This window comes from Melospiza georgiana, chromosome 2, assembly GCF_028018845.1.
Source record: "Melospiza georgiana isolate bMelGeo1 chromosome 2, bMelGeo1.pri, whole genome shotgun sequence".
NCBI classification, from domain to species: Eukaryota; Metazoa; Chordata; class Aves; order Passeriformes; family Passerellidae; genus Melospiza; species Melospiza georgiana.
Window position 1 is genome coordinate 66,137,974 of NC_080431.1, and position 27,253 is coordinate 66,165,226.

Genomic DNA, 27,253 nt, shown 5'->3' on the forward strand with positions numbered 1-27,253 from the left:
CCGGACACAGCAAACACCAAAATATTAAATTTTAGACATCTGCATTTTTTCATGTTAACGTTAAATATAGAAATAGTAATCATCAGAAATATAATACATAGCACTTAAGTCTACTGGGCAAAAAAGACTAGCAATTCTGAGGATCAATTTCATAACAATAAATTGTTACTGATTTAAATATAAAATCTGAACTTGATAATGAAATTAACTGAAGAGGTAATACCTTCATCTAAACTGATTCAAACTAAATTTAAATACAGTGAGAAGACCTTTTGGAACCTGAAAGCATTAGCATCTGTGAATGAAGTCATGCACAGGTGTTTATAGGCTTTGACCTTCAACTAGGCATGCCAGGATTAAACATAACTACTGAAAATTGTGTATAAATTGCAATAACTGTACCAGCTATCTGGCAATTCTGTCATTCAAATCTAAAGAAATTATTACTTATTTTCACAATGGAAATATTTAGTATCAGGAAATCTGAGAACTGTCCTCAAATCTCTTTCATATATATATATATATATTTCTTTTTTCCCCTACAATTAGAGAAGGTGATAACTTTCAAAGAAAATGTAATTTATTGAGAGAAAATGCAGTTTTATACAGTTTTCTGCATTACGTATAAATTTCCCATAGGAAGGTTTACATTTTTGTTCCTTAAAAATCTTTCGTTTCAGCTAAATCAGAATGAAATATCTTGTTTAGGAACTAAATTACTCAGGCAAAAAATCTGGATTTGTTAAAGGATTTATAGTTATGCCATCTAACTTTAGTCATCAAAAAATCACTAGCTAAATATAAAAATCCAATAAGGCTCTCTCAAGTGATTATAAAAAAAAAGCCAAGATAACTAGTTTAAAGTAAATGATTTCCAGATTACTATAATTAGGGTAAGTGTCTAAGGTAAAAAAATGCAACAAAGCATCCAAACTATAGTACATTAAAAGAGATTTCAGAGATAACCATGTTAAGATATTAATTAGTGCAGAAATCTGATTTCTAGTCAGGAGAAGTTATGTAAATGCAGGGATGCAGTCTGAAATATTAATTGGGAAGAAAGGTAGATAGGAGCATTCACATAGGAGCAAAAGGATAACAAACATCATAAAGTCATTTTGTTTGCTTTTTTACTAATCTCTGCATTTTGAACTTTATCCCTCTGAGCCCAGTTTCTCCTTCTGAGGTAGCACTGAAATCCTGAGCTGCTGTTTGATATGTGGAGTTTATTTTATATATGAGCATACAGGGATGAGGATGAGCCCTTAAAACTCCCAAACATTTCCACTGCTTCTGGTGCACTTCTGTGGAAACGCACCAGTCTAATATTGCATTGTTATCAGGAGCTGCTTCAAAAAGTTGTCAGAAATACAGCGGCTGTTTGTGGCACAGTCAGAGCTTGGATTTAAAAGCAGCTTTCCAAACCAATTACCCTCAACACTTCAGCCCTTAAAAGCACCCAAATTCAGGAAAAGGCCTCAGCTTTCAGAGGGCATTATGGCATCCCCTTATTCTGGAAAACCTTGGCTTTGGTAAAGGACATCCTTTGAAACCTTTCCCTGCCACCACTGTACTTTGTGACAGGGACTGTTACCAAACATATCTTCATCTAAAACAACACCCAGATACAAAATGTGTGGCAGAGGTGATGAAGAAGTGGGGAACTTCACCAAAAACTTCCAACTACTTCCCAGCAGCAAATAAGAATCTCTGCATTTGCAAAGCACAGACACAATGCAGTGTGGTACAGATCCACATGGTGCATGTCCTGAGTCCCTGCAAATGGGTACTGGTAACTGCAGAAGTGCAGAGAACATGTTCTGATCAATGGCAACAGAAAAACTAAAGGTGCTTTAGTGTGGGAGAGGGATGAGAGTCCAAACCAGATTAGAAAGCAAACTTGGGTGGAAAGGGACAGCTTGCTCCAGATAGGTTACATTACCCAGAAAGTCACAACTGTCTACCAGAGTCTCTCCAGCACATCCATCAGCTATCTGTTCATGGCCATTCAGAGCTTCCCACTGGGAAATCTGAGTCAGAGAACTCAGATTTGTATGGGATATACAAGTTCTATGTAACTGTGCTAGCTCAGTCTAAATAACTTTCTGGCCATTGACAACACACTCAGGACAAAAAGACAATAAAAGGGATCTGGGATAAATAAAAACGATTAAAAAAAAGGAGAACAACATTTTCTCAGCAGCCTTCCACAAAAGAACAGAAAAGCTGCAAGGAAATAACTCTTGTCCTCAGTTAAAGACTAACAACAGCTCAGCAACACACCACAGGACAACTCAGACACAAAGCCAGGAGGAGCAGGTCAAACTTGTACTTGGGACAGTGCCATAAAGCCAAGTAACCAGGTAGGTGTCTGCTCTGTGTTTTAAACTATGCTATAGGTAACAAGCCAGGCTAGTACTCTGCTTGACTGTGATGCTGCAACTTCAGATTTCTGGCCTGGATGCAGAAACAGTTTCAGGAGTGGCTGGGATAAGAGGGAAAAGTCTCGGTATTTACTGTGAATATTATGCAAACCATGAAAGTCTCCTTTCAGTCAGTGTATGCAGTTAATAGTGATAATGTATTTTCAAATTTGCCATTAGTTTTGATTAGATTAGTTGTGAAATTAATCATGTGAAAACACTGACTGCCCTGTTCCTAGAGGGGAAATGGGAATTTTGGAAGATGATATCCTCAGTCTGTGTAATACAAATATCCTAGCCTGTGTCGGCTCTTTTGTTGTTCATGCTCCTCTAGTACTTGGGTCACATGGAGGTGGCTTTGGCACAAATATCTAAGATGAACTTTTAATGTATTTTTCTCTCTTGACTATGAAATTGGAAGTATACAAAATAAGTACATTACACACTTACTGAGCCATCCTGTAGCACTTCACCTTTTTTTGTAGTTAATTGTAATAGTGATGTTTTCCATTGCTTTTTGTTGTTTTGCAATTAGTTTCATTTATTAGTTATAAACAACAGCAGGGGATGGGAGAGCAAGAGAAGGCAGCTGAGCTGGAAGCTGGTTCCTGAGCTTCATGGCCCACTAAGAAGGCCATGGAGAGGTGGTGGTGGAGGCTGGCTGGATACTGGAACAACCCCTTCCAAAGCCTGTGGGTTTGGGGTGAGGAACTCAGCAGGGCTTTGCCTTAGAGCAGATGGACAGAAGGATGTTAAGCTCCTCTCTGCTCTCGCTATCAGCTCTACATGTACACTAAGGGCTTAATACTAATGGAAAAACTGCTGCCCGGAGGAGGAGGAAAGGATTGTTCCCTCCTTAAAGCAAACTTTCTTCCCTCTCTTCAGCAGATGCAACTGCCTGCCAGTGCTTCTGAATGTCTTTATCCCACACATATAGACTAATCCATTACTATATAGGCCAGTCCACATATACAGACTAGCCCTTCATTTTCATTTTCAGCTGCCTTGCAGGAAAGGTGAATTTCCCTGAGATAACTCATGTTTAACTGTACGAAACTAAACTAAAAATCAGGGTAATGAATATTAATTTTCAGGAGGGTTATTTAAGTTATTTTATATTAGTTTAAAACATATACCATTAAAACTATTTGATGTTAGCTTAAAAAGTCAGATGTGTTGGTTACTCATGCAGGTTAGAACCACCAGGCATCTTTCCATATTAGCGAGTTTTAATTCCAATACAATCTCGATACTCCTTGGATTAAAAAACCCAAAAAACCTTATCAAAGTTTTCAAAATGTGTAAGACAGACATATTTCTACAGAAATATGTGCAACCATCATTGTGGGCTCTGTAATGCTGCCAGCTAAACAGGGGCTTGTGACTACCATGTGCTCTAACAGATGGCATAGTCCCCCTGTGCAGTGTGGCCAGGAGAGGATGACTGGGCCTTGGCAGTCTCCCACATATCACTATAAACATTTTTATAAGAACTTCACTTGAAATTTCTCAATTTCATGTAAATATTATGCCAAATAAGCAGAAAGAAGAATTTCAGAAGTCTGTAAATACTTGTTCAAAATCATAGTGATTTTTTTGTGAATTTTAAAAGTCTGTGCCCTAAAATGTTAATTATCAGAAGTTTTGACTGACCCAAAAATGAATTTTCAGTTAAATAAAATGCAACATTTCTGTATCTTTTTTGTACTGTTTAAAGTATATTTTATCCAGTAGGAATTCATCTTTGTGATACAAGTCCCACAGAAATCCAGATTTTAGAGTATGGTACTTATGATCTTTTTTTTAAATACAAAACTTAGTTAGCTCTATTTTTTTAATTATAAGAAAACACTAAGACTAAAAAAATTCTGCAACTATAATCAGTGTCTGTTGCAATGAAATAACAGAACTGGGTGGCAACTGTGGGGATTTTCAAGTCTTGCCATGTTTAGCACGCCAGCCAATTGGGGTCAGGTCAGTATTTGAAAGAAAGCTTTATTTTTTTGTTTGCTTTTTTAAAGACTGTATTTTGAATGCATTGCACTCTGTAAACTTGATAAGGAATATGTTTTCTGGGATTCTTACTTTTATACCAGCCTGAGGACACTTTCAGTGAGCACATCACTAAATAATTTAAAGGAAAAAAACACCCTTCACCTGCATTTGGCACAATGACGTGCACAGGATTACTTCTTTTCAAGACCCTTATTACTGACAGAAGGGAGTGGACTTGGGAGATTAATATTAGCATCTAGAAGTCCTGTGCTGCAGTTCACAGTGATGAACAATGGTCTATACTCTTGGAGTTCCCTTGGCACATAGCATGCCTCACATTTTCTCTAGTGAACAAAGTGCATAGCTAACACTTTCTTTTTTTTTTTTTTTTTAACATGGGGAAATTGGCGGCTCTACTGCAATTAGAATACACCCAGGGTCATGACTCTTTGTAGAACAAGGAAGAAAAGAAAAGCCCAGAGAAGAGTGTGCAGGGGACAGTTTCCCAGCCAGCCCCCTCCCTCGCGCCCCGAGAACCCACCTATTCCTCGCAGCGCTCCAGCTACCATGCTCACACAGCATTCTCTGCTCACTCTGTGTTTGCTCTGTACTGAATGGTGCGGTACTGAACGGGCTGTGCCTTTAGGCTGTAAGCTCCTCGGGACAGGGACCTGTTGTGTGTCTGGCACACTTCACCTACTGTGCAGCGCCGCCTACTCCAGCGCTATACAAATAATAAATAAAAAATAATAAGTGCATCTCCAGTTGTTTCCTACAAGCTTTTTTTTTCCTAAGTGGCAACATAAGTATTATATTATTCATCTCATTTCCCTAAATTTGTGTTTTCTACTTCCACTATATAGGGATGGCTCAGGAAAATGTAGCTGAAGATAGTTGTTAACAGAGGAGACATGTGGCTTCTGTTTGCAAGGGCAATGCAGCTCAAGGATGACAGGGTAGGGTGCTAGCTGCACGTTCACTTATACAGCAGCCAGCATAGCTTGGGAGCTACGTAAAAGTTATATTTAGAAGCTCAATTTGCTGCTGCATGCCATTTCCAAAGGTCATGGAGTTGATTTGTCTAATGATTAGTTGGCAAGATACTCACTGTACGGATGAGAGCAAGTACATTAGTAAACCATCCCTGCACACCTACTCAGGGGAGCTGGGCAGGATGCAGCTCGGCAGCATCAGCAGTTCAGCCTCCAAAATCACTGCATGAATGTCTAAAATACACTAGTCTTGACCTAGGTAAAGGGGTTTGTTACTGAAAGCTGAGGGTGATAATCAAGGTCTATCCCCTGGTTAGTGACTCTCAGACTATTATAGTGGGCAAAAGTTGACCTGAAGCAGGATATTGTGGGGAGAAAAAAAAAAAAAAAAGCCACACAATTAGCATAAAACATGTATCAAAGGGAGGGTGAAGGCACAGGGAGGGGAGGAGGGAGAGAAGGTAAAACAACATTTAGACTTCTTGTAACAGTGCCTTTTCTTTCATTAGGTTAACTATGGTTCAGTGATGTTGCCTATCCTAAATCTTGGTTACGGATAGAGCCAACATTGAATAATACAGGCTTGCAGCAATTTGTCTCTAGTAGAGTGCAAACCTTTCGGAAAACAGACTTTCCAATCAAGTACTTAAAAACTGGCCCTCTGGATATATACTTTCTTATTTAAAATAGTTGTCATTTCTCAACTGATTTGACAACTTTGAATTGTTCAAAATGTATTTTTCATGTTAAAAATTCCTTGCAATGCAGATGTCTATTAGCAACATAGAATAATGTACTGTACATCTGCAGCCAAAAGAACTGAACCACTTTGCACTGAAGTTTTCCAAAATATAAAGCTCTGTTCAGAAGCAAGCACAACTAGACAGACATGTCACAACACTGCGTTACAAGATGCATCACCCACTCGCTGTAGTAGGCCCTAAGTCCTACCCCTAAATTTTAATACTTTCGGTTCCATATACGTTGTAACCTTCTCTATAAGTTGCTAAATTCTGGGTATTCTGCGAGGAAGTTGGGTTAAAAGTCTGTGCACTCTTTGCCACCTTCATTCGTTTCGCCTCTGCCCTGGACTTGTAACAGAACTCTATCAAAGCCACCAGCATTGCCAAGCCCAAGCCTCCAACCAGAATGTAGAAGACTCCAGCAACGTTGCTGAGACTCAAGGCACTCGTCTTGTCCTGGGAAAACAGAAGTCACACAGTTAACCCTGGAAAATGGATCCCAAGAAGCACAAAACACACATTAAAACATTAAAAATAGACAAGTAACAATGTTTAGCTGAAATTTAATGACAGTTGTTTACACACTTTAGCAAAATTTGACCTATCTGGATCTACAAAATATATTTTAAACAACTAGTTTTCCCGGTTGGCATAAAAAAATTATTCTAAGTATATTGCCAACATATCAGGATGTCATTGCTTACTGCAAAGCATTACCTCCATTACAATGACATGTCTAGCTCTATTTAGGAGACATTTCAGCACTGATACGAAACTGCATTTATGTAAAGCTCTTCAGAAGCCTGGGAATCCAGAAATCCATTTTATATCAGACAAGACTTTACTTGATCTTTACAAAAACCAGTAATTGTACTTGTGATAGGCATTGCTGTTAATTTAAAAGATCCAGACTGAGCTTCTGATACTTAAATGACAGGCAAAAATAATATGTGAGGCTTAAGTTCTTTCTTTGAACAAACACTTCCTTTGAAAGTGCACATTGTACCACACACATTGTGATATATTTGCCTCTTACCTATTCTTGTATTTTGTTTTATTTTACTATAGATACAGTTCTGGAACATGCCCATGGACGACTAAGCTCAGTAACAGTATACTTCTAAATATCAGTTTATGCAATTTAAAACATTTTTCATAATTTAGATAAAAGTAAGGATTTTCTTTAGCCAAGTATTAAATATTCATCATTTTACAATCACCTTCTTGGGTGTATTGTAGTAAATAACTATTCTACATTTCTCTATACTTCACTGCTTAGTTATGAATCACATTTTTTGGACTTCAAATCCATGTGCTTTTTCAGCATAGTTCTCAGGGAACTCTCTCAGGATTGACTTCATATGCTACATCGTGTGCCTTAAAATACTTATAAAGCTTTATTCTTATGCAGACTATATAATCTTTAGCTAAAGTAAGGAGAGTATTTAACTTCTGATTTTAATCTCTATGAAATTTTAACTTATGTAGACTGCAAAAAATTTGGATGTTTAATTTAAAGAGGCACTATTCATTGTGTAATCAGTAGATTAGCACAGTAAAGGTTCCCATGGGTGTACAGAGGCGATTGGGGCTTATACCTGGGTTCTGCTTTGTCTGTGCCTTTTTAGATGGCTAGGAAGAGCCTAAGTATCTTGGAGATGACTGTCCCTCTGGTGGCAATTGCTAACATGGTGCTTGCAAACAAGGAGGAGGCAGGACTGAGAAAGACCTGCCCTGAGGTAGGTGGTGGGTTGAGGCTTTCTCAGCTGTTATTTACAGATACTTTGTCATCCTCTTAAATGGTTTTCACTCCTTTTTTTTCAAAGCACTTGCCAGAAAAAGTGAAATGTGTTGAAAGCTTCTTTCCCACACTAATTTTATCAAGGTAAGTCTCGAGACATGCAGGCAGCAAGCAGTCAGTGCCTGTCATTTGTTCATTTTAGCTGTGGCTGCAGAGGCTGGCATGGAGTCAGGTAATGTGAAGGAATGTCAGCCTCCTCAAATACAGGGCTGGCACTGACTGTGGTGTTTCCCAGCCATCAGAAAATACCCGGTTCTGGGTCTGTCCCCATAAAGAGAAGGAGCTGTCAGCTCTCTGGAGCTGCCAGGATTCCTTTTTGGGTATGGACTAAGATAAACACTGGAAGCTGTAGAAACTATTAATTGCCAAAGCCTTTCACTTCAAAACTTAACTTAAGTTTTCCTTGGCCCCCGAGGAGCCAGGGACATCCCCAAATGTGCAAGACACCACCTTCCTGGCCAGCAATGGAAGGCAATCCTTCCTGCTAGCATTTCTTCTTCTCAGAACACTGCTGAGGTAGGCCAGCTCCTAAAGAAAGTGTAAAGAGTATTTCCTAACAGTCAATGGGAAAAGTCCATACCCTCCAGGCAGGAAGGAAATAACTAATCCAGGTTGCTGTCACAGACATCTTTTTATGAAAATGCTTTCTTAGGATTTTTTTCTTCCTGAGAAGCTGAGAGGCTCCAGGAACAAAATGTAAACAATGATTATCTGCTGCTGTGGAATGCAACAGGTGGTTCTGTGATTGGCCCATCTTGGATGTTTATATTTAATGGCCAATCACAGCCCAGTTAGCTTGGACTCTCTGTCTGAGACACAAACCTCTGTTATTAATTTTTTTCCTATCCTTACTTTAGCTAGCCTTCTGAGATGAGACCTTTCCTTATATTCTTTTTAGTATAGTTATAATGTAATATATATATCATAAAATAATAAATCAAGTCTTCTGAAATACAGAGTTAGATCTACGTCTCTTCCGTCATCCTGAAAACCTCTGTGAACACTGCCACAGGCTGCCTCTTCCAAAACCAAAAATCTGCTTTGTATTTCATCAAGAGATGCTCTGAATATGTGGAATGATGTTTGGTGATTTGTATTACTAAAGACTTTAAAATGCAATAGTGCTTCCTTAAATTAAAGCGTGACCGCCATCAAGATGGGCCAAAGTTGATTCATTCTGTGTCTACAGCTGCTTATTTTATTTCTATGTCATTTTGTTTATTACTTCCTCTACTGCTTTGTGAACACGATAGTTAGGTCCCGAACTGTAGCGACTGACCTTACTTCCAGAGTCCTTGGGTCCACATTCACCTTTATCGTACCACCATTTGTTTTTCAGCTTGTCTAAGACGCCTGCCTCACTGAGTTTCAAAACGGCAAGGTTTACAGGAGTTCTTCACGTGGAAAATAACATAAATAACATTATATATGTTATTTTATGTTATTCAAGTAAAACTACATAGAATCGCATTGCAAAGTGACAGAGCAGAGGCCACAGTGGGTGCTATGTCATGTACTGTTGGCCCAGGTTTAGAGACAGACATAAGACCGGGACCTGCTCCATCGCTTTAGGTAACAGGCACATACTGCTGGGGAAGATTTGTAAATAAATAGTATGCAATTACTGTGAACCCAAAACTATTGGCTTACACACATTAACAACAAACCCTTCAGAGATATTTGTAAGATAACTGCATATGCGACTTAAGAAATGTTAATTTGTGTTTCTTGCTTTCAATCTATTTTTAGTTTGGATGCATACAAACTAATAATATGATTTGGCTATAGGTATTTCATTTACTGCCCTCAAAATTATCCTGGCAAGAAAAGAAGACACTTCCTGCAGTGTGCTGCCCATAAACATTTGGCACAGGCCTGTAATAGGATGTCTGCATGCAAATAACTTGGGGGGAGAGCTGCAAAGATCCCCTTATCCTCAGCTAAGAAGGACAGCGAGTCTTCCATTTTAATTTCCCATTTCAACATTATTTTAAAATTCAAAGTTTTTCCTTAAATCTCACATATTCATGTCAATATTTCAAGGGTCCCAGGCTGGTGATAAATTTCTATTTGGAATAGCTATTTTTACTGGTGGTATTTGCTGTGGGTGATGTAACAGAGTTTAATGTTGAAATGAAACCTAATCCATTGCCTCAGAATCATGAAATGCTATAGGTTTACAGTGAAGTTGCTTAAACTCATTGAATAATCTCAGGGTATTATGGTAATGCCCCACTTCATGCAGATCTATCACTATATGTTTTAAAAATGTATTAAATTATTAACAGACTTATTTTATGTACTTTTCACTTCAAATTGTTGTCCAATTCTTAATGGAATTATGTGGTAGGCATATGGATATCTATTTATGTGCAGGTGTGCATGCAGATACAGTATATATCAGAGAAGCAGGGAGATAAACAGAAATGGCATGTGATAGCTAGCCTTCTGGTGATGTTAAATGACATGATCCTGTCTATGCCAGCAGATTTCTATGGGAAAATTTATCTCCCATAATATGCCATAATTCATTCATTACCTAAACATTAACTTACGGATTCAAGGCTTAATAAATAAATAACCAGTGCAAACATTAATTAGTCTAGTGTAACTGAACCTACTAAAATAGTTTGCATTTAAGAGGAAAGGGGCTTATTGCACTCTATAACTGGTATAACTGGAAATTCCCAAATGTATTAATATATTAGTGCAGGTTTCTACATAGCTATTTAATACACAAGTAACAGCTTCTGAGCCTTGTATGCTATTTTTAACTCTAGGGACCCTGCCTCTTCATAACTTCTAATTACTCTTTCTATATGTACCTAAAATGTGGGAATTCACCTCACCTCAATATTTGCACCCCTAAATTAAGCCCAAAGCTTTGTCTGTCTGTCCAGACCTCCCTGTAGTTAATGGGAAAAGGTAGGTACCTCCAAATGGTGGGACTTGATACCAATATTAACAAAGGATAATGCTGAGATGCCTGCCTCTTCATTTACTGCTGAGGAAGCCTTGGTGCCTTGGAGAAATTTTTGACAGCCACAGTTGGGTGAGAGGATTTCCCAGGAACTCTCAAGTGATTACTCTAAGTAAAGGAAAACCTTCATCCACTTTCCAAATCCCACACATTTAATTCATATGCAATACTCTGCTTCTAGAAACAAAAAATACCCATTTTTTTGCTCTTTTCCAGTATTCAAACTTAAATTTTGCCTTAAGGCTTCTGGCAGCAGGCTGTGCAGGTTGACAGTGGAACATGAGAGTCCCACAGCTGTGAAATGAGTGGGCTTGGGGTGCTGGCAAGTTGCGTGTCAACATGATCCTCTGCTGGCTTCTAGCACAAGCACAAAATAATTAATATTATTTGAATAGCCATCATCTGTAACAAGTCATGCTCTGGCACTGAGCCACATTCCCATGCTCTTGAATTCTATCAGGGGAACAGGGCTGGTTATGACAAACGTAAGGGGACCTACAGGTACTGTTCTCCACTGGAAAATCAGAAGCCTATGGAGTTGCTGCAGATTAAACGGATCAAACTGATAACTAGGAATAGATATGAACTATCAAGGCCACCAGCAAGGTGGGAACAAGTTAGAAAGCAGATGCCTCCATGTCCTATTCTGCTTTTTTTTTTTTTTTTTTCCCCAGGACTAATACTTTAGGCATTTAAAAGCTGAAACAGGCTGGGGATTTTTTCTTTTTTCCAACTGTAGTTCCTTTAATGTCATCCTTTCTGCATTGTCTCTGCAAGGAAGCTCTCAGGTTTTCCTTTGGGAAAAACAATCAATTTCACACTTTAAATTGCCATGCTGTCCTCAGTTTCTGAGCAACCTCAATGGCAATGATCAGCAGAGGAAGTTTCCATTTTCACTGGGATGCAGCAGTGATGTGACTGATGCCAGGCCCTTGTTTCTCCTTTCCATGAATTTTGGTGGAAAACTTTCTGAATGCAGGCCCTGCTGAAGCTCAAGAAAGCCTGCCCTTGGCTCCTCTCCTTCTTACCTGCCTGAACAAGGCTCTGTGACATTTCCTTCGTATCTGCCCTCAGACAGTCACAGCTGTGATGAGGGAGAAGCATTCTAAGAAAAAAACTTTGAAATTATATATTACAATATTTTAAAATATTTTACACCTTCAAAACAGGATTTCTGCCCTAATTTAAATCAGTCAGCTGTGATGGGAAATGTACATGATCCAATATAAGAAGCCCAGACTAAGGGGCTGCAGAGTGGAAAAGGAAGATGTTTTGCCTAAATTTTCAGAGTCATAGCATACATGCACCTCTTTGCAATCACAGTAAGTGATTGCAGGTGTTGAGATTTTTAATGTATTTTAGGTTTTTATTTTATTTCTTTGTTTCATTTTCAGTAGGACATTTTCAACAGGGAGATGCATGTCCAGATCACCTTGGCTCGTGGGCCAAGTTACTTATTTTGACCATGTCAGTCACAAACTCGGAGACTACAATTTCTTACTAGATTGCTTGCACAATCAGTTGGTGAATAGTCCCACTGATATTAAAGGGGACAGAAACAAAAAAAAATTGGTATGGTTTGCTGTATGTGAACAAGAGGAATGTACTGAAGTCACATAAAGGGGATAAATTCAGCATTTATAATTAAATCTCCCATTAAATTCAGTATTGTATTCTTATTATGGCAGTGGAAAGTGACTATAGATTTGGGTCTTGTTCAATTGCTTAGTAATTTCTGAATTACTAATGTTGGGCTAAATCTTCAGATAGAGCACACTGGCACAGTTTGTGAAAATCAAGCGTAGTTTTTTTCCAACGTACAGCTGCTGAGAATCTCTGTTGTTGTATATAAAGAGAATCCAGCTACCTCAAGTTCATGTAAAGATAATATGTGAGAAATAATAATTAAAATTACCCTTTATCTATGGAGAAGAAATTGCCCCACATAGCCATAGAGGAAAACTGCTGTGTGACAACACAGGAAACTCTGCTCTTCACCCATGTGCCAAAGTCAGTGTTGGCACAGCCTGACCTGGGCACAGGGACACTGGTTTTCTAACTTCTCATCATGTTCTCAGCCCTTCTACCTCCTCTCTTGGCTTCTTACTCATTTCCTCCTATCCTGTCATCAATCACTTGCTGTTGAAAGGGCTGTTTTTCAAGAGCCTCAGGCTGGATCTTGAGCCAGCAACATCAGCAAAATCAGAGTGCTTTAAAATGGTATTAATGAAGTCCTGAGCTAGCTGTGTTCAGGACAACAAATGGGCAATTATAACATTTAAATCACAATACTAAGTGATTCTGAAACAAATATAGAATTCAGAGAGACAAGGATTTTAAAAATGCAATCATGGATATATTTTAGGAGCATTTTCATTAGCCACTCATGGCTGAGCCATTAAGTGTAAGGTCAGACTCATAGCTGACTGAAAAAAACATGGGCCACCGTGTTCTCCTGCAGGCTGCCAGCAGAGACTGGGAAGAATCTCCATCAGCACAGCTTCTGTCCACTCACACTTTATACAAACAATGGAGCAAAGTGGCAGAAACTGTGTTTCAGTACCTTCCTGTGCACCACATGAGATGATGGCATACAATTAGGATCTGAGGTAATACTTTCAAAAACACTCAAATGACTTGAGGAACTCACTTTTATCTTCAATCATGAACTAATTAATCAGATCACTAAACCACAGGTGGCTCACACAGGGCAGCTTTCTGAACTGCCTTTCTGAATTTTGGAAGATTGTCCCTTAAAGGGAACAATAAATGGGGAGGCTAGAGGTGACCTTTTAACAGCAGAGAATGGAGGTAGGAGACATCCTGATTTACAGAGCAATACAGACCTGTGGAGAACAGCTGAACTCTCTGGAAGCTCCCTCATTTCTGTGGTCCTCTGTACTATCATGAAGGGATATTGTGGGTCTACACTTTCATATTCTGAATAATGAATCTCAAATAGTAACAGCACAGTTACCAGTTTAGCTTCAGGTGCTGTATTTCTTTCAAGAGAAGAGGAGTTTCGTATTCTCATTCATGATGCAACAAAGCCCTGCAGTTTAAACTGGAGCTGCTAAAAAAAGCTTCTTTTTAAATTTGTACAATAAAAGAAGTATTCTTAACCTTCTTAAGAAGGTAAGAACTTAGTTCAGGACTTGTTGGCAGTTATCAGGTTTACTAAGGTAATGCATAGCGTCCTGGTTATTCCAGTAATGATAATTTGCTAGCAGAAAAGAAATAAAATACATAGAGCTCCATTAATTCAGTAGAAAGGGTTTTGACTTCAATTGATCAAGAGTGTTTCTGAGCAAGGAAATGAATTGTACAGATGATAAATGGCTAAGTTACCCTTTGGGGAATCAGCCTGGCTGTAGTTTATAACCCAGGATCAGATGCAGCTGCAATGCAGACTTTGAGAAGTGTGGGATGCCTGCTCACCTGCACGATGTGATGTGCTTGGTTCCACCAAACGTGGGCAGTGTGGGCACATGATAGACCTGGAGCTTCCCAGGACCACTGGTACTGCCCACTCACCCAGCTGTGCCTGGGAAAAACTGTGGCAAGAAACAGGCCCAAGGCCAGATAAATGCTCCTGGCAGGCTGTGTATAGTCCCAGAACCATGGGTTGAGCTCCATCATGTTCTCCATCCTTTGCTAACACTGTCCTGCCCACCACACTGCATCCTGAACTGTCTGTGTCACCTGCTGCTTATTTCCACTGGCAATGTGTTCCTTCCTTCCTCCTGCATTCACAGCTCCTCTGTTTCTCCATGGACCACACTCCTTGCCCTTCTTTTCTACTTTTCCCCCCCAACTCCTTTTTCTGTCACTTTCTACCACACCAAACTTGCTCCTTCAGCACTTCCAGACATTTCCCTGGTGAAGCCCTGTGTGTCCCTCCACCATGAGCTGCTCCCTTTTCCCTGCTTTATGACTCCCAGCACCTGTGGCTGGTAATTAGGGAAAGTAAGTTAAAAAACATCCTTAGTTTTCTATCTAACTTTCATCTCACTTTGCAACTACTGCAAGTTTATGAGGAGGATATTCTAAGAAAATGTAAGTATTTTATTGATTTTATCCTCTGCCTGTGATATTAAAACATAATAAATAAATAAATACTCCTCCCCCAGTAATGCAAAAGCTCAGGCTTGAGTAGAGGTAAGTTCTATCCGGTCTAATATATCTGAACATTTTGGAAGAGAAAATAGAGACCATTTTTGAAACTGTGACTGCTGGCAAGCAGAGCGGTGTGGGGAAAAATAGGTAGAGCAGCAGGATTGCAGGCAAAGTGAAGAGGATTAGGAGACCAGTTCTGGGTGAGTGCAGAACAGCCCAAGGGATGGTCCCTGAGGCCAGGACACAGCACAAAAGAGCAAAAGGACTAAAGAGGGAGAGAAAATAGTAAGAAAAAAAATATGTAGGCAACTGTAAAGAAAGCTACATAAGCTGTGTATGACAAATCAGTCAAATTTAATCATCTGTATCTGACTAGCTCTGTGCCTGCACAACTACCTGTGAAGCATTCTCTAATATATTGTTCACACACAAGCACATAAATAAATATTATTATATGCTGCCTGGAACAGAAGGGGTATTTTCCCCCACTTCACTGTCTTCCACATTTTTGCTTCTTTTCAGCACCAGGCAGTTTCTCAAACAAAGCTGTGAGGCAGCAGGGAAGAACTGGTGCTGGCCATATGGAAGACAGGAGAATGCAGTAAGAATATGAAGCTGTTAACACCTCAGCCTAGCATGCAGCCTAAAATTCCTGTCCAATAAATTCTGGCAAATTATGCCTAGGGAACCACCATGGATTTCAGTTTGCTGGAAAGATATCAGAAAATGTCAGTATGAAGATATTTTATCTGAAATTTGTCTTCCTATTTTGGGTACTTGTGAAAATTGTAGTTTGTACCAGTATTGTTTGTGTCAACAATGGATCCCTGAGCCTGGACCATACATTAAATTACCCCTCAGAGATAGTCACACTGATTTTTTTCCCCCTTTCCTCTAATGTCACTGAAAAATATTTTTAGTAGTATCATATAATAGGAAAAAAGTCTTAGCTGGTGAGCAGGCTTCAGAAGGTATTTAACAAGCTTGGAAAAGGCTCACCACAATTTCAGAAGATACATGTTTCTGAAAATTGGTGACGGATCTCACCCCAGAGACCATTTATGAGTTTCCCTTGGGGTGTTTAAACAAATGCAAATATTTTTGTTTTGACAGTAATTGCATACACCTCGGTTTCAGCTGCAGAACCAGCAGTGCTGTGCTACTGGTGAAGCTGTTTGGTGGCAGGTGAGACCCCAGCAGATGCACCAATTACTTCACATACTGTTTACCCGCTTTTGGTGACATTGAGGCTAACCTTGGAGTCACCTCCCCCGCTGCCACATTCTCCTTTGTCGTACCACCATTTGTTTTTCAATTTGTCCAAGAGGCCTTGTTCATTCAGTTTTAAAACTGCGAGGTTAACAGCATTTCTTGAAACGATAAAACATATTTTGTAAGAAACTGCACAGCTGTTAAGATGTTAGAAGGAATGAGGACTTAAGCTGTTTATAAGCTTGATCCACACACTAAATAAACCTCTCATTTCCATATTTCAAAGCCCTTGGCAGCACAAATAATTGTGGTTACTTCCAAATGTGAAAAATGTGTTTCCAGTTCTAGAAACGATTTTCAGAACAGCTTGGATTTTAATGCAAAAATTCTATCAACCAACTCAAACTATTTTTGCAAATCGATGATAAAACTCTGTCTGGAATTAAAAACGATTTACACAGATTTATTTGAATCTATATTTAAAGTGTGGGCCCAGGCTGTTTTTTCAAGCAGATGAGAAAATGCATCCCCATGTACTAAAGAGGCAAGATCCAGACTGCCTGTGCTAGATGCTGCCAGTCGCTGTGTCGCTGCAATTCTGACATGTAGCACTTCTGACTGATCCTGCATGAGCTAAGGATTAGGGCTCCAGGAACAGGCTGTGGGAGGAAGAGGACTAACAGCTCACACACTGACAAAGACGCTGTCCAGAGCCAGTCAATAGAAAGCACTGTACAAAAGTGCCCAGAGGTCCGTCTGTCTGTCTGTCTGTCTGAAATCCTGCTGCTGGCACATCTGTGCATATGGGATGCAGGCTCTAGGGTCCTGCTCCCTTTGCACATTAGCGGCTTGGCTGAAAGGCAGGACCTGGGGTCTAACTTAGTGCCATGACTCTAGGGACTGCCCTGCTCTTCTGGGAGAGCACCCTGTGTCCCAGCCCAAAGAGCACCTGAGGAATGAGAAGGAAGGTGGTGATGAAGGGTGTCTATGCTAGGGAAACATGGCCAAACTGAAGTTCAAGCACTGCTGGAAGAGAAAAACCAGCCAGTTAGTTAAGTGCTGAGAGATAAGAAGGTATTTTGGACATCCTGAGGGCCCAAGATACAAAGAGATTTTTTGGACATCCTGAGAACTTTTCTCTGGAGAGTTAAACATGTTATGCTACCACTGGATGAAAGACAAATCCTGCTTTGCTAGCAACACAGTGGCATGGGCACAACAGACTGAAAGGGGTTCTGTGAGCCTGATGTCCTCCATATCATGTTTAAATGCTCTTCTTTTCAGATGAGAGAGACTTTGGATCTGTGCAGGCAGAGGGGCACTGCCAACATGAAGGTTAAAGCACAGAACCACTGCTTCTGTAGGAGTTTAAGGCTGCTGGAATTGTACTGGAATTCAGCCACGAACTAGGACACAGCTGGTCCTACGATGCAGTTTCTTCTGTGCTCACAGGTGTCCCTTTAGGTGTCCAGAGCATCAGGATTGGATGGCAGCAGTTGGACAGTATAGACCACCATACAAACCTGAATGTAAGGTATTTGGATTTATGATAGTGACTATAGCCAATATAACATTTTAAAATCAGTTGATAACTAATCTGCCAAGGTATTTATGCAGTCTTCATCATCTCCAAAGGAAACTTTGCCCTTGTTTAAATGTACAGCTTCCTATCTGTATTATTACTAAGACCCTAAAGAGTCACATACCCTAATGATATACAACTACATCAGTATCAGTAAAATTCTATCTTCCTATTTTTATGTCCAGAGGTTCTTCTTGCATCCATGCCTATGAGAAATGTACACTCTCTCTGAAAGGTGTCTGCTCAGGTTCTCGTGCGGCTCTGCAGAGGCACGTGGAGCAGTGGCACACTTCATCTCCAAAGTATTTGAGAGGTGTCAGTAGCTTACCTACTGCTCTTTGGGGATGATATGGGGTTGAGAAAGATGGAGTTTCTCTCTCTGGATTTGTTTAATGCTCTCAAGATCTGTCTGTCAAGACTGAGTGGGATATGACAAGAACTATGACTGTCAATAACATTCTCACTTCAACAACGAGAGGATGCAACACCTTCAAAGCACTCAGAGAAGGGCCAGGAAGTGATCCTCTGGCAGCAGGGTTCTATCAAATCATATGGCACTAGAAGACACTGGGTTTGTGATTCAGCCTCTCTAGAGGTGGCTGATCTCTCATCTCTGGGGGTCCTTTCTGGTCTTGGAATGTAAATTTTTTCTCTTATTAAGAGAGGTATCTTCCTGGCAGCCAGGTTCAGATAATGGTACTTCATAGCTTATGGAGAGCGCTTTACTACTCTGGCCCATCTGTGGGACAAATGTCAGCTTCAGGGCAAACTTTTACTGTCTTCTGGTAACAGCTTTTCATAAAGCTCCTCCTGGATGAAAGACAAGTCCTTGCTGGCTGGTCATGAAATTTGGAAACTACTTGTGTGTAGATCTGATGTTCCTTAACTTCGCTGCAGTTAGACTTACATGAGATTTTCAACAGAGATAAAGTGATTGCTTGTCTGTCCCTGAAAGTGAAAGTGAGAACTTCAGGCTGTAGTGGGAGTGATAACAGACTGCTCTTGGTGGATAAATCTTTAAGGGGAATTTAGCAGCCAGGCTGACAAATGTGATTTTGTGTAAGTGCTCTAATTATGGTTCACACTCCAGAGGGAGAAAAGCAATTGCAAAATTGGAATGAAATAGTTCATTTGTCCCTTTTGTTCTTGGAAGCAATTGCTTTTGAATCAGTCATATTTACTACAGACTTTTCATACTCAGCTTTTCATTACAAAGCCTGTGCTGTCAGTCTGTTTGCCCCTTCAGAAAGGTAACTGTATGGCCAGCCTTGCCACTTAGAGAGATTTCCAATACACTAAATATAAATGTTACCTTTTTAAGGACATGGGGACTGGGCCATACATGAAAGATGATCCTGGAAACACATTTCTTTGATGCTGAACAACATTACTTATTCTGAAAATTGCTTAGATATATATCTGGAGCCTGCTGTCTACAAAGTCAATGTCAAAACTCCTTCTCGCTTGAACAGGATCCAAACCAAGGTCTAATTTAATGTTGCTATGTTGAATTGTCACAGTGGGCAGCAATAACACAAGCAGCTGCTTTGACAGTTCTACAGATGCAGGCAGGAGTGATCACTCCCATGAAAAATGAAATGTATCTCAAGGAATATCACTAATTCTCAATTCAACAAGCCACTTAATCTCAGTCTGATTTTAAAGCAGATGGGAAGCCCTATCAATCTGTCTATCTGAAAAAATAATCTTCAAACTATTTCCTCTGAGCTGTAGTCTCTCAAGTGTGAACATTAAAGCTCACCAAATTAGACAAAGTCCTTATGCTAATGTTCTTAGAAAGGGCTTTTCTTTTCAATCTTTATCTTATTTTGGGTGAAGATGTTACTTGATAATTTACAACTTCTTTTTCAAGTTAGTCTACTTACACCTTTCACTTGGATATTCCAAGCTGAATTAAAAGCAACTAGGTGATATCTTTGACAACTAACATAAGTTTTCATGTTTAATTTTCATGTTGAAGGGAAAGAGCTTTCTCACTTGCCAAATGTTTAAATTTATCTTTCAAAGCATTAAAGATTATCAAGGAAAATTTTCCCACAATCATTTAGAAAAGCTGCAGCTGGTTGATAGTAATCCTAGAGTAATAAATAAATGAATGAAACCCATTCATGAGAGGGTTATTTAGCTGGGTTATTAGCCATATCCATAGACAGTTTCACAGCACAATAGAGAAATGAAAATAAAAAGGATGAAGAAGTAAATGTGGATTTAAGCTGCAATCATCACTCTGAAATTAAACTGTATTGTTTACAAATGTAACACATTATTGTCCTCATCATGTCTAGTAGGCCATGTAAAACCAGGTTAGTTTCACACTGCTTTCTCTGTTGCTTTGTTATCCAGGTGCACCTCAACATGTGGAAATAAATAATTTCCCTCTGGTTAGCAAAACACAGAGAACCTTTGCTCAACTCTGCTGTACCTCCCAGGTAGGTTATAACTGAGAGCCTAAAACGTGCAATGGTGACTGCATTGAAAATTATACACCCAGACCTCAGAGCCAGGCTGGATCACCCACACTCATCCTAGACAGTGCTTTGTTCTGCCACAGAGGAAGGCATTTGGAAACCTCAGTCTCCATGGCAGAAACTTTTCTTTCATCTTAAAAAGTAGGACTGTATCCGCAATAGCACACTTAGCCCAAACTCCCACTAAAGACAGCGTATTCCTCAATAAAGGAACTGGCATCTTTACAAGAATCAGGGTTTAATAGTAGAAAGCAGGCAAGGCCTTTCATATTTGACTCTTAGTCCTTGGTGTCACTGCACAGTCCTGCCTCTTCCATTACTCTGAAGAAAACAGAGTCTTCGCATGCAGTAGTCAAGCCAGATCAGACAAACTGCAGCCCTCACTTCAAAAGTACTTGGGTGCATGGACAGTGATTTCAATGCATGGATCACAGCTATTTTAAACGAGTCTTTAGAATTACAGTATGAAAAATGTGATAAGAATGAAATAATTTTCGCTTATTTAAAATCACTGTCCATGTCCTTATAAATAAACAGCAGTGAGAAGTTTAACACATTAATAAGTATCCCTTCTTTTTTTTTCAGAAGAGCCCATCTGTGCTGTAGATACACCTTTCACAGTTATCAAAAGATGAAATTACACAGACAGATGACAAGGGGACTGTCCAGTCCCTTGCAAAATAACCTCAGTGATTTCAAACAGATACCTCATTTGTTACCCAAAAGAATTGCAGCAGGGTGTTTGCCCAAAGCCCAGGGAAGCCAGCAGAGAGGTTTGCTTTGACTTCTCAGGAGTTTGGATCACAGTTAGCAGTGGTTAGCAATTGACCCATCTGTTGCACTTCAGTCTGTAAGAAGCAGTGAGGGAGGCATGCAACAAATGACCTGAACAGCATGGTGCACCACACTGTGGTACCCAGCTCATGTACATGCTCAACCACAGGAGGGGCATTTCCACAGCTGATAAAGACACACAAAGGTTTCTGCACCACAAGGGAACGAGATAGAGGTCCAGGCTAGGGACCACCACGGCCAACATCACAAGCACTGCTGGAAATCTGAGACAGTCATAGCAGTACATCATGAAAAGGGACACAAAATTTTGCCTATTGCAACACTTTCAACATCAATTTCAGCACAGGAACTCATCACCCCTTAGAAAACAGGAACTAAAACATGAAATGCATTCTGCTCAGTAAGATCAACTAATGCCCAGAGCTTGAATACACACAACACATAAAAAAGGCTCTCTCCAGCCTAGTTAGGCTGAATATCTATCCAGATGTATGTACACTTGTATACAAATATGTATACTCTCAGCCACAGCTGCTTTTCATTTAAGTAATTCAGTTCCCAAAATATCTGGATGCACCATGGTTCACAGGATGGGTAGAAAGCACCACCCATCTGCACCATTCAGCATCATTCCCAAATGCAATTCCAAGGACTCAGCCTTGGCCTGGTTCATGGAGACTGCCTCCATGAAGTACAGTCTCAGAATATCCACTTTTGAATACTAAATACTGAATACTGGCATAAAGGCACAGACAGGTACCTAAGCACTCATTACAACCAAGGCAGGATCTCTGCTGTAGGCATTTAATAACAATATTTTAGCAGCCAGTAGAGCTTTGCCAGGAAAACTTAAATGTCTTAGCTATTTAAACAGCTTTGACATTTTCCTGAATCCCTTTCCTGCACTTAGTCTCATAAATCCTGTGTAACTGGCGTGTTAGATAGCAAAAATACTTCCCTGCATCCTGGGCAGATCCTTAGCACAGTTCTGCAGTTATCATCACAGGCGGCGGCACTGTTGTCTCACTGCCAGAGCTGGGGATGTTGTTCACTTGCAATAATGAATGAACAAGATGTGCAAAAATAACGTGACTCACTAATGAGACCCTACATACACGAAGAGAGCCTTGTTTAAATTGCAGCCATACTGTACAGCCCATTGTCCCAGAAAGGCTGGGGCCACCGCTGCAGCTGAGGAGTCAAAAGCACAGCAGAGACCCCAACCCTCCAAAAGGCTTTTCACAAATCATTCCCACAAGGGATTTCAAAGTCTCAGAAACACTCAGTCACTTAGAAGTCACATGGTGCAGAGAGATGGCATCTCTGGTTAACCTCAGGCTGTCTGAGCATATAACAAAGTTCAACAAGGAATACTGAACGTTATATGAACAAAGCTCCATATGTGAGGTAAGGACCAACTGGCAAAGTACAGAGGCTTCCTTTCTACTAGGATAAAATATATGACCACATTGTCCTATAATTGTTGCTCATATACTCCTATATAACTGCTGCCTGTAAAGAAGGAGGTAACAGCAAACATGGGAAGTAAAACCACAGATGTACAGATATGGTGGTGCATCACCACTGAAGGAAAAGCTCTCCTGGGACTGCAGTATCACAGCCAGTGTTGGCAAGTGATGATGTGTCCCAAGCAACCCCAAGCTCATTTTCTTCCTTGCACTGTGGATGTCCTTCCCTGCAGCTACCCTGCAGCTGGTGCAGCCATCATGCACAGTGGCCCCTGGGCACTCCTGGAGGGCTTCCTCCTGCAGGACAAGGCAGAGAGGGTGCTTGGTGAAGCCAAGGTCAGTGACCTCATTTCAGTGATGTGAATTCAGCTATTCTCTCGTGATCTAATCTGTTTCCAGCCCAGGTGGCTTGGGAAGAGGAGGCCACAGCTGCCAGGAGCCTCTCCTCACCCCCAGCCTAGCGCTTCCTGCATGCAGCTGAGGATCTGTCTTAAAAGTGCTTAGCAAAACACAAGTGGGTGCATTTTTACAGCTTGTGTATATCATCCATTCAAATAAATTTTAACAGGAAAAATTAAAATGCAACCTTACCAAGCAAAAAATTAAGACCTGCACATCTTTTGAGCTGTTTATTTCATCTCTGTTTTGAAAAGCACTGATGGCAGATTGTAACATGACACAAATGCAGTGTGGTTTAAGGGTGTTTGACAATTCATCAAGAGAAATTAAGTGCAAAGCTGCATGGCACTGCTGAATATGTTTAATAAATTAGGAACGAAACAAGCACTCTGTTAATGAGGAAGATGTAGCCAAAGCTTACATCACTGTGTACTCAGAAGGCTTGAAAGATCAATAACATAAATATTAAAAAGAAGAACTTTAAAGACAAAAGACCTGCCTGCTTTGAAAACATGTCCTCTTAAACCCATTTAAGACCTTACAGGGGAAATATTTTTACTGGGATTTATAAAGGTTTGCATGCTGTCACATTACTTGTATGAAAAAACCTGTATTCAAATACTGAAGCACAGGAGTCATCAAAACATTTTCACATGTTAGTTCACACAAAATAGAGTCCTTGGCACTTGCTGTCACAACTTGGCCAGCATTTATATTAAATAAAGAACTGCTAGTATTCTTGTTGTGAGTCTTCATAATATACTAGCTCTTCTCCAGTGGGTCTCTCAGGCTTTTCTGCTAAGCTTCTCCATTTTTATATTCATGCTGATCAAAGAAAGGACGTGATCAGACATCTCAGCAGAATGCTCAGGTCCAGCTCAGGACCTACCAGAACAGTGAATGCCTCCTGAATTCCATCTTGCAAAATTCACATACCCCTGCCCTGAAGAATTGACTGGACTGTAAAAAGCCAAAGTGTTGCAAGAAAGCTCTGGGCAGGTTCTGTGCTGCATTAGAAGCTGAAGCCTTTTAAAAACATTATTTTAAAATCCCCTGTCCAAGTGCACTTCAAACACCTCTTAAAGAAAAATATATCAAAATATTAGTCAAACAATAAGAATAAAGTATTTTTTACAAGAATGTATGTTTATTCCTATCTATTTAGAGATGGAAAATTTACAGCAGTGCTCAGATACTTTTCAATTGTCGTTAATTAAAATAAGTTCAGCATTCTTCATTTAGCCATCCAAATAAGATGGTTAATTTCCAGGGGCAGTGAGTATTTACAGCTTCTATGGATATCCCAAGTATGTACATGTTTAGTTCCTCGAGCTGAGCTTTGTAAACAAATATGAGCCAAACTGACACCTTGAGGATCAGCAGGAGTTCCAATTAATGGGAGACCCACTGCTGCTAAAAATTGCCACAGCTACTTTGAATTCAAAGAGGTTCTGACAATTTACACCAGCTAGAGGTCTGATGACTGTAGTTTAAAATATTTATATAGATTGAAAGCTGTTTTGCAGCAAGATATTCCAATTACAGTATGCAAACACTTCTTGGCACAAGCAATCAAATATATATTGTGCCTGTGCAAAAACAACAGCAGTTGACCTGGGATTGCAACTCAGCTTGTTTCTCTGTTTTACACACAGCTTTACAGTAAATAAAAAACACATAAAATTGTCCCTAGAGAAACTGTTCATATTGGTTCAGTACACAGTCTTTAGCAGCAGCAGAAATGCTAGTCTCTCCCAACTCTGAACTATTTTAATTTTTGCTAACAACTACCTAATCCTGTTGTCATTGAGCAATGCATTTTTTTTTTAAAGCACAATTTTTCTTGCTGGTTCTAGCATAAGCAGGATTATGTGAATAGGCTGCTGGACTCCAACACCTGCAAGTCAGAATACATGTTTTAAAGGTGTAGAATTATAGAGACATAGAATAGTTTGAGTTGGAAGGGACTTTAAAGATCATCTAGTTCCAACTCCCCTGCCACAGGCAGGGATACCTTCCACTAGACCAGGGTGCTCAAAGCCCCATCCAATCCAGCCTTGAACACTTACAGGGATGGGGTATCCACAACAATGCTGGGTAACCTGTGCCAGTGTCTCACCACCCTCAACAAATCCCTCACTTGTGTGACATTTTTCAAAAGTGTCTGAGCACCAGTGTAGCACTGACTCCATGCTGCAGAACCACTCTCAATATAAGCTTAGCTCACTGCCAAGAACCTCAAAACTCTCTTTCACCTCAGAAACATTAGCAACCCTGAGCTAAAGGAAGTAAAAACCATTTATGGTTTTTACATAGTTGAAACTGTGGAAAGAATTTACAGTAATATTTTAAAAATTGATATGTGTAAAGTGAGCATGTATAAGTGCATCCCTCTCCCCCACCAATACATAATGCTTTCACCTCTGGCATGGCTGGCAGAAAGCTTTTTGCTTTTTATGCCTTAGGTGAAGCAGATATCAATTCATAGTTTGGTCGCAGCAAGATGTTTGGATACTGTTTCACCTGCCTCTCCAGTAACTCCTAAGTTTAGGGTCCCCCAGCTGAAAGAAAATGACGGTATTGGCACAGACAGGTCGGGGCTCCATGACAGAGCACAGCATGTGGTTCAGTGCCAGGCACAGGTTCCATCTGTGTTGGATAGGCACTGCTGAAAGCAGGGAGTAGCAGCTTGAGGTGAGGGTCACAGCAGTGAAGATCTATCATGCCTCATGCTGCCCTGCTCCTCTCCCACTTAGACTGCATTAGTGTAAGCCTCTTGCAATGACATTCTGTTTTGTTACCCAGGCATATGTTGAGACTCCTTATGTCTCTCCATCTCAAGAAAAAGCCAAATGCTGCACAATTGATCTTATTGTTTTGCAAATGGATGATTTAACAGGACTGAAAACATTATTCATGATTACTGATCTTGGCCAGAGGATTTAAATTTTCCTTTTTATAATATCTTAATAATATTTGTAAGGACTTTAAAATATATGTTTCTGAATGCCACAGAAGGACTATTTTCACCCAGAATGAGGCTAGGAAAACATATCTCTTTTGGATGCAATTTCGTGCTTATTGAATAGAAATATGGTGTGGTTCCTTGTAACTTAGAAAGCTGTTCCTTCTTTACATCCACCTCAATCCATTTGATATCACTGATGGATTACCAGAGAGCTTATTAAGATCACTGGCTACCTGATGCAGAGGAAGATTTTACTACATCAAAATCTTCCAGAGCAAAGCAGGTGGCAGCTGTTGCAGCAGCTTCTAATTTTTCACTCCATTCAACATGTCCCAGCAGTGGCAGAAATACTGTACCTTTGACTGAGCATTTCACAGCTTTCCTCTGCAGGAAGACCCAGTCCTAGGTTGAATCACCTACCCAGAAGAAATGTTACTGTGACATCCAAAAGGAGTCAGAACTTATTGCTGAATCTCGCTACAAATCATGGAAGATTAAATAACCTGCTGGACTAACTGCAAATATTAGGTCTTCTGGTTCCTAACCAGCCCCATATCTCAATGCGCTATATAAATGTATGCTCTATTTAGTGGGTAGCAGGGGTTAATAACAAACGCAAGATTTTAGTGCAGTATTGAGCATACCTGGTATTTTTGCAGATTTGGTTCTAATCTGGCAATATTTGAAAAGATTTCACTCTCAGAATTCTCCAAATTTTCACTACTGTAAGGGCAAATCTACCATTTATGAACATACAATAATGACTGAGAGGAGCTACATCTGAAATGGTCTTTGCCCGTTTTCTACTCCTTATGATATGTTGATGTATTTTCCTTCTTGCAAGCATCAGGATCTCACAAGAGCACCTGATTAGTGTAAGATGTCTTTAATACTCAGATATGGCAGAAAAACATCAGGAGTCACAGTGGAGTGACTTCTACAAGTAAAAGTGCTCAACTGAGCATCTCTGCATGACTTTTTCATGAACTACTTTATCGTCAGCTTATGGTTCTCCATAAAAAGTGATAAAAATCCTCTATCCTAGCCAATATTTCTGAGATGTCCTCAGAAAAAAGTCTTACAAAAGGAGTTTCATTTAACCACTTTCAGGGTGACAGATACAGGTACCTGTGGCAAGAGCTACAGTGAAAGAAAAAAACCCAACTTCTGCCATCTTCCCAAAGCTGCATTTGGGAGAAAAAAAAAAAAAAGGTACTACTGCTGTTCCCAGGAATTAATGGAGTAGCCACATTCAGTTGAATTCATAAAAAGAAGCACAGCTAACAATT

The 27,253-nt window shown here is 39.9% G+C and overlaps 1 protein-coding gene across 5 annotated transcripts in view; it reads right to left on the reverse strand.

Moving 5' to 3' along the window:
• Window positions 1-27,253, reverse strand: part of GRIA4 (glutamate ionotropic receptor AMPA type subunit 4) — a 215,848-nt gene that overhangs the window by 1,193 nt on the left and 187,402 nt on the right. The window contains exons 14-15 of one of the 5 annotated variants that reach the window (XM_058019238.1): window positions 16,306-16,420; window positions 6,475-6,609 (exon numbers count right to left, since the gene is read on the reverse strand). In XM_058019238.1, the coding sequence (XP_057875221.1) occupies window positions 6,475-6,609; window positions 16,306-16,420 (250 nt within the window). Of the gene's footprint in view, window positions 1-6,361; window positions 6,610-9,233; window positions 9,349-16,305; window positions 16,421-27,253 lie in introns of all 5 variants that reach the window. The other 4 variants (XM_058019234.1, XM_058019237.1, XM_058019236.1 and 1 more) reach the window with 4 other exon arrangements.